Source organism: Notothenia rossii (genome assembly GCF_949606895.1).
Source record: "Notothenia rossii genome assembly, chromosome: 1".
NCBI classification, from domain to species: domain Eukaryota; kingdom Metazoa; phylum Chordata; class Actinopteri; order Perciformes; family Nototheniidae; genus Notothenia; species Notothenia rossii.
This window is the reverse complement of record NC_136912.1, coordinates 56,784,206-56,792,487: the sequence shown is the minus strand read 5'-3', so window position 1 is coordinate 56,792,487 and position 8,282 is coordinate 56,784,206. Positions and strand designations below refer to the sequence as shown.

At 42.2% G+C, this 8,282-nt stretch overlaps 1 protein-coding gene across 1 annotated transcript; it reads left to right on the top strand.

Annotated features, from left to right (window-relative positions):
• Positions 1–632: 632 nt before the first annotated feature.
• LOC307019246 (zinc finger MYM-type protein 1-like) lies at positions 633–2,758 on the top strand (the record flags this gene model as incomplete). The annotated part of the gene is made up of 2 exons (XM_079649981.1): positions 633–1,809; positions 2,208–2,758. The coding sequence occupies 2 exons, from the start codon at positions 633–635 to the stop codon at positions 2,756–2,758; spliced, it is 1,728 nt and encodes a 575-aa protein (XP_079506107.1).
• Between the last annotated feature and the right edge of the window lie 5,524 nt (positions 2,759–8,282).

The window sequence follows — 8,282 nt, the reverse complement described above, 5'->3', positions numbered from 1 at the left end:
CTCATTTGTTTTTAGCATATGCATAGGCTACATGATTTGAGTTCAACTACGCCAGCTAGAACTAGCCTATGTCTCAAAAACGAATTTCAGATTTTTTTACAAATCCGCCCGACCCAGCTAAACGTCCGAGAGAGACACCTAGAGGCTGTGTGCCAGCAACCGGACAGCAGCAGCAGGCAGCCGAAGGGCCCGGCGGCCCTCGGCCTCGTCCTCCCTCCCCAGCGCCACCACCAGCACCCGGTGCTAGCCAAGAAGAGGCAATATCATGCAAACCACCACAGGATTACAATTTTCCTGCCAAGAAGTTGGGTGAGAACTTCACTCGTTCCTGCAAGGCCGCCTGGTTCAGAGAGTGGCCGTGGCTAGAATACATCGCGGTCAGTGATGGCATTGTGTGTGGTGTGTGCAGGTCAGCTGTCAAGCGCAAGTTGGTCGGGTCAGAACAAGCTGACAGTCCGTTTTTGAAAGATACGGGCTTTTCAAACTGGAGAAAAGCAAAGGAGAAAATCAGAGACCACGAGAAAACACGCATTCATTTAGATGCGACTCAAAGATTGGCTGCATTGAAAACTACGCCAATTAATGCGCTTTTGTCTGAGGCTGCTGCTAAAGAACAAATAACAGCCCGGAAAATGCTGGAGCTCGTTTTCAGCAGCGTGAGATTCCTGGGGCGCCAGGGACTCCCTCTGAGAGGAGCTGCAAATCGGGATGGGGTGTTGTGGCAGCTAGTGGTCGAGAGGGTACGCGCTGATCCTGACCTGCAAAACTGGATGAAGAGGAGGGACAATTGGATGTCGGGCAGCATCCAGAATGAAGTTCTGGAGCTGTTTGCCCATGACATCCAGAGGAAAATCGGAGCCAAAGCATCCGAAAGTCCTTTTTTCGGCTTAACTGCTGATGGGACCACCGACGTCAGTGGAAAAGAACAGTTCTCATGCAGTATACAATTTGCAGATGACAATCTTGAAGTCCAGAATTTCTTTCTGGGCTTTTACAACGCTCCAGACACAACCGCCGAGATGCTTTTTCTGTGCATTAAAGATGTCCTTGTTCGGCTAAATCTGCCGCTGGAGAAGCTGAAAGGCTACTGTTTTGATGGAGCCAGCAACATGTCAGGGAGGTTCAAGGGAGTGCAGGCAAGATTAAAGGAAACATGTCCTGACTCCTTGTTTGTCCACTGCGCAAACCACTCTCTGGATTTAGTGTTGCAAGAAGTGGCAAAAGAAGTGCGCCTTGTTGCCGATACACTGAACTTTGTTCGGGAAGTCACAGTTGTGATTAATGATTCAGCAAAGAGAAAAACGTTATACCAGTCTCTTTTTGGATGTGGAGAAGTGATCAACCTGCTTGCCCTGTGCCCAACTCGGTGGTGCGTCAGAGTTGTGGCACTGTCACGGTTGCTGGCATGCTATGGAGAGATGCTGCAGACATTTAGGACCTTGGAGAGTGACAGGATTGTCAAGGGGGAGACGCGTGCCAAAGTGGCAGGATTGCTCAAAAAGGGCACCACTACGCGCACAGTCTTTGGTTTGTTTGCCTGCGTTACCATGTTTACGCCATGTGAATCCGTGGCTCGGTCACTGCAAGGCACCAAAGTCACAGCCCTTGGATCAATGGAAGCTGCCAAACTTCTTTGCCAGCGACTGAACACACTCAGACAAGATGACACCTTCGCTGACCTTGTGGCCAAGACCAAACAATACACAGAGCGCTACAACTTGAAGCCTCCTCATCCAGTGCGCACCAGCAAGACCCCAGCACGTTTTCGCCATACAGCGGAGGAGGAGGAACGGGAGTTGGAGAACGAGGGTAAATAAATAGGCCTAAATAAATAATGCCAACAGTATTTTAAAATTAATCATAAAGCTCATCGGTCTGTAATGTTGAAAGAATGCAACAAATACGCACACAGAGCGTGCTCTCCAGCATTTGTGGACAGATTTGATCTATCCATAGAAAATGATATCATAGTTCATAATAATGTACTACATCCATGTACGCTTATTTGCGAAATTAGCCTGCAATTAATAATTCATTACAACGGTATCAACTGACTAAATAACGTATAGGCCTACTTTCATAACAAACCATATTCATAATTTGAATTTAAATTGAAAATTTAAGGTTGACCCACCCAGCTTAAATAGGCAGCCCATATGGAAACTATTTGTTGGTTGTTGTTTAACTGTTATATTTAACTATTAAAGAATATCCAAGCCTGTGGAAGAGGGAATTGTTTGAGGCCCTGGACTTGGTGCGCACAGAGGTGGAGCGGCGCTTTGACCAGGAAGGACTCCGCGTAGCTGCAGGGCGAGAGCAGGCAGTTCTACAGGCGGCCCAAGGGAAACGAGTGGATGTGGGTTCCCTGGAACTGACTTCCTTTTCAAGAGAGCAGCTAAGCCTTGAGCTGGACATCCTGAGCGACGTGTGTAGGGGGCGAGAAGTGAAAACCATTCAGGATGTATTGGCCATTCTGCACACCTTGCAGCCCCAATCCCGCTCCATGCTGTCGGAAGCGGAGAGGCTCATAAAGCTCTGTCTGGCTCTGCCCATTTCTGTCGCGGCATCCGAGCGCTCGTTCTCGGCGTTGCGCAGGTTGAAAACGTGGCTGCGCAATACTATTAAGCAGGAGAGACTCACTCATTTGGCCATTATGAATGCGCATAGCGACCTTCTCGATGAATGCGATGTCTCGACCCTGCTTAAAGAATTTATCAGCAGAACAACGGAGAGAAGGTCTACTTTTGGAACAGTTTAAAAGCCCTTACGAGCGCAAAGTAAACCGTTATTTTTCTGAATGTTCCATTAGGCCTATGTTCGTAAAGGCTGTATTATTCTGTTGATTTTCTGAATGCTGTAGGCCTATGTTATCGCCTATTAGGCTACAGTATGTTCCTTAATAAAGGCTTGATTAATTCATTAATTCATTTTGTTTCATACATTTTCGTAACAATTAAGATGCTGCGTGTGTTTATGTAGCCTATATCTGTTATGTATAGGCCTAGGCTATTAGGCCTACGTGTCGAGTTCGTTAATCATTGATAGTGTGAGTTTCCCCCCCGACCCTCCCAGCAAAAATCCCGCACCCCCCCCCCAGAAAATAGTTCCGACGTCCCTGCTCAGCACCCCCCTTCCCGCGCCCATGCACACACACCATACTTGCCAACCTTTAGACCTCAGAAATCGGGAGCATTTTAAAAAAAACGGACGGATGGAAGCGTCGACAAGAGCACGGTTGTTTGCAAATTATGCAAAAAGGAATTTGCATATCACCGCAGCACATCAAGCCTCAAGTATCACCTCAATAGAGAGCCGCAGTGACGCGTCCTTAACCCGGAAGTAAACTTCTTCCGGTTCCTTCGTCTAAAACGCAATGCAATTTCTCCATAGGATTTTGGAAAATAGCTCGAAATAAGGTCTGTGGTTGACACATATTTAAGAGATGGATCACGTTTTGTTCAGCCGGATAATATCCACATATCAACCCTACTTTTATAATTTTTGAATAATAAATCTAGTCGGCAGAAGCAAAATGCTAACGTTATGCTATAAACGAACTACAAGCCAGTACAGCAGCAGGGTCGCACGACTTCAACGTCACGCCAACTTAAGATCGTTTCAACTGACTTGCACTGAAACTGCACTTTGAAAACTTTAAATATATTAACATTTTAAACTGTATACCCCGGTTATCTAGGCCCGTTTTGTTTAATGTATACCACGTTTATCTAGGCCCTTTTTGTTTTATGTATACATGTCACACTGTGGGAAACGATATTTCGATATTTCTGGATGTATAACACATGTAGAATTTTTGACAATAAAGCTGAATTTGACTTTCGCGTGCTTGCATATTTTAACAAAGCTTTTCATTTTAGCCACACTGAATTTAACTAGAAGTCATGGCTGTGTCAATTACCAGTCTGATATCGTTTTACGAAGATGACAAGAAGAGTGTAGATAGAGGAGAGAACCACTACAAGTCAGGACACGTTACAGTGCAGCCTAGATGAAGGTGTGCTTACCGATGTTGTCAGGGCTAGCATGAGGGACAAGGTTTATAGTGTCGGTGAGTAGTGATAGCAAGAGTACCGTTAACCTTTTAAGACCGAGTTAATTTATTCACATTAATTCCCATCAACAAATCAATTGTATGTGTCACATGAAATCTTTATTAAGCAAGGCAAGTTTATTTATATAGCACTTTTCAACACAAGGCAATTCAAAGTGCTTTACAAAAAATGAAAGACATTAAGAAAATGGCATTTAAAATCAGTCATTAAAAAGAAAAGCTAATAAAATAAACATTAAAAGAAAAAATACATGGATAAAAGTTACAGTGCAGTCTAAGATATTAATAGTTCAATTAAGAGCAGCGACAAAAAGAAAAGTCTTCAGCCTGGATTTAAAAGTAGTAAGTTGCAGCGGACCTGCAGGTTTCTGGGAGTTTGTTCCAGATATTTGGAGCATAATAACTGTACGCTGCTTTACCATGTTTAGTCCTGACTCTGGGGACAGAAAGCTGACCAGCCCCTGAAGACCTGAGAGATCTGGATGGTTCATCATTTAGCAGGAGGTCAGAAATGCATTTTGGTCCTAAACCATTCAGTGCTTTATAAACAGCAGCAGTATTTTTGAAATCTATTCTTTGACACACAGGAAGCCAGTGTAAAGACTTCAGAACAGGAGTGATGTGATCCACTTTCTTAGTGTTAGTGAGGACTCGAGCAGCGGTGTTCTGAATCAGCTGCAGCTTTCTAATATATTTTTTAGTGAGACCTGTGAAGACACCATTGCAGTAGTCCAGTCTACTGAAGATAAAAGCATGGACACGTTTTTCCAAATCCTGCTGTGACTTTAGTCTTTTAATCCTAGATATGTTCTTTAGGTGATAGTAAGCTGATTTAGTAACTGTTTTAATGTGACTGTTGAAACCAATAACTAATTTAACCCGCTGACAAGAGAGCCTACCTCCGAAGATCGTGACTGGCTGAGGGACAGACTCGGGGGCAGGTTCTCAGGAATTTCTTGGCTTCTCTCCCCCGAGCCAGAAGAGGAACACTACAGCTTGGAAACACTTACTGTTCCTGAAATTATCAAATCTGTTGGGCATCAGGGACCTGAGGCAATTGTGGCAAGCATGGCATTGTCTGAAGAGCAACAGAGGGCAATTCAGGTGGCTACCACTGGTCAGCGAACCAGCCCAAACTGGCATTTGTTCAGGAAAGGAAGGTTGACTGCCAGCAACTTTGGAGCTGTCCTGAGGTAAAAGCGTGTGACTGCTTCCTTTATTGCCAGGGTGCTAAGGCAACAACAGGCCCTTGATGGTGTTTTGTCTGTGCAGTGGGGGACTATGAATGAATGTGAGGGCGTCAGGGCATTCACCACTGCAACTCAGATGCAGGTCCATGAGTCAGATTTGTGGCTCTCCCAATCAGGAATGTTGGGGGCATCTCCAGATGGTCTGGTAGGGTCTTCCGCTGTGCTTGAGGTAAAGTGTCCCTACGGAGCAAGGGAAATGACAATTAGTGAAGCATTGCAAATCAAGGGCTTCTTTGTCAGTAAGGAAGGAGAAACATTCAGCCTGCGTGAGGAACATCCTTACTGGCACAAAGTGCAAGGTCAGCTCACTGCAAGAAAGAAGAAGAAATAATAAAATTGTGAATTGTTTTTAATTTACATTTACTCGCCTTTGCAATGTTGTGGTTGTTAGAGTGTTAGGTTTTCTGTCAGCTCGTCTGTTGGGAAGATATAAAATATAGTTTCATGGAAGTCACACCGTCACATATACTGTAAGAGCATTACGACATACAGTACATAGGCTAAAACAAAACATCTAAAGATATAACCTCACTTTGATAAGTCTCGTGAACATTTTCACTATTTTGACATTTTTATAGATGAAAATTGAACTAAAGAAATAAATGGTAGATTAATCCATATTGAAAATAGGTGTCAGCTGCTACACTAATTATAATAGTTATATTTCTTAATTAATTAAGATAAGATATTACTGTATTGATCCCAATTTGGGAAATATTTGTGTTGCAGCAGCATAACAAGAAAAACTAAATATAAGTTATTATACATACAAAAGTATGTGAGGGATGGAATATTAAATTGAATATAAATGTAAAAATGTACATGTGATTTTACGTCCAAGAGAAGCTATGGAGCAGAGAGTTCTCTGCCAGCCAGAGGTGATTTGTTATTAGTTCAATATGTCAAACTGATTTCCCTGACTACAATCTTTAGTTACATGGTGAAACGTTATGCTGCTTGTACTAATAAGACTTATCATATAAGCCACACAGGTTTTAATAGGATGTATTCATTATCTTTACTTGTGTTGCGGTCTTTTCAGCAGCGCCATCTCTATAACGGCGATACAGTCACTACCCATTATTTACATTTCACCGTGACATGGACAAAAATGTAACGTCAGCTTACCTCATGGCACGAATCCAGACTCTCCTTTGGAAAACATTGGCCGGGAAACAATAGAACAAGCAGGTTTCATGCGAAGACCTGTGGCTGCAACCCGGAGCAAAGCAACAAACCATTGCGTAGCTAACTAGTAGCGCTAGCTTTAGCTAACGTTAGCCAACGAAACGAACTGCCGAGTAAAATTGGAAAACACTGGTAATTAATTATTCTATAATTTGTAAAACTACGGTGTTAAAAACGACAATTTCAAAAATACAGATTCTAATGGTCAGATATAGATATACAGATACTAAAGATAGGCAGGTACTTGCTTTTAAGCAGAACACAGGGGAAAACAAACTTAGCGGGAGTGTTTACGTGTTCGGCGTAATGACGTACAACGGCCTCGACAATTTCTTTAGTCCTATTCAGCCATTCGGTAACAACCATTGTTTTTCAGACACGTAAACTCTTCAAAAATCCCCAGTGGGGTCACTGCTGATGTATTTAATGTCGTAGAACAAAACGTCAATTACCTCTTAAATTTGTGTCAGCCACAGACCTTATTTCGAGCTATTTTCCAAAACCCTATGGAAAAAATGCATTGCTTTTTGAGGAAGGAACCGGAAGTGCTAAAAATGCTAACTTACTTCCGGGTTTTACGACGCGTCACTGCGGCTCTCTATGCAAAACCTATAGCAGCTAGCATGGAAGCTAGCGTGGACGTTAGCCCGACTCGGAGTACAAGGACCCACACCCAATTCGCGTTGATCAAACAGAGTGGCCTATGCAACAGAGAGATTTTATTTTTCATCAGGATATTGGAAGAATAGGAGGGATTGAGGTCAATCACTGGCACTTTTTTATTTTATTTTAAATGGTACAGTACACTTTATGTTCAACTATTTATTATGTTGTTGGTGCAAATGGCACTTTATGTTGAACTGTTTATTGTTTCGGCCAAGGTTATTGAGAGAGTTGGACTGAAATGTATTAGATTTTTCAAATCAACTGTTGGTAAATCAACGAAGTCTGTTATGGCCTCTGAAGCAACAGAGAGATGTTTTCTAATAGTCAGGGTTTCCAATGTTCTGAATGTACTTGAAAGTATTGTGTTTTACTTAAAAAACAAAGTGTTATAGTTTACAGAAGGTCTACCTACCTATAGGCTAACTGAATCTCTGAAATGTACTATATTCCTAAATATGCTATTGCTACACTTTATGGCCAGTGTACCACCTTGAAAAAAATAAACAATGTTTTGTTGCTTAAGCTTATGTTTTCAGTCATTATTCAATGGTATACTAAAATCCATGTGAAAAAAATTGCTTCTCACTGTTCTCAGGTCAAATATTTATATGTGATTAAAAATGCGATTAATTGCGATTAATTAATTACAAAGCCTGTAATTAATTAGATTAATTTTTTTAATCGAGTTCCGGCCCTACATTAAAGGTGAACCGTGCAATTATGTTATTCAGGAAGTTTGTATCAAACAAGTAGCCCTTCGTATTACTCAGTACCCTTGAAGTAGCCCTCGGTGACAAAAAGGTTGGTGACCCCTGGTCTAATGGATAGTTAGGTTGGTGGGCTGAAGATCGGAAGGTTGTGAGTTCAAATCCCGCCAGGAACACCACCACTAGTGTGCCCTTGAGTACGGCACTTAGCCCTTAGTTACTCCAGGGAGAATGTCCCTGTAATTGGTCATTATGAGTCGCTTTGGATAAAAGCGTCAGCTAAATGAAATGCAATGTAATGTAATGTGATTAGTAAAATATGCATGAATAAATAAATAAAAGGTTAACTACGTGAAAAAAGGTAAGATACACTTTTAAAACTTGTTGAGAGCTAAAACT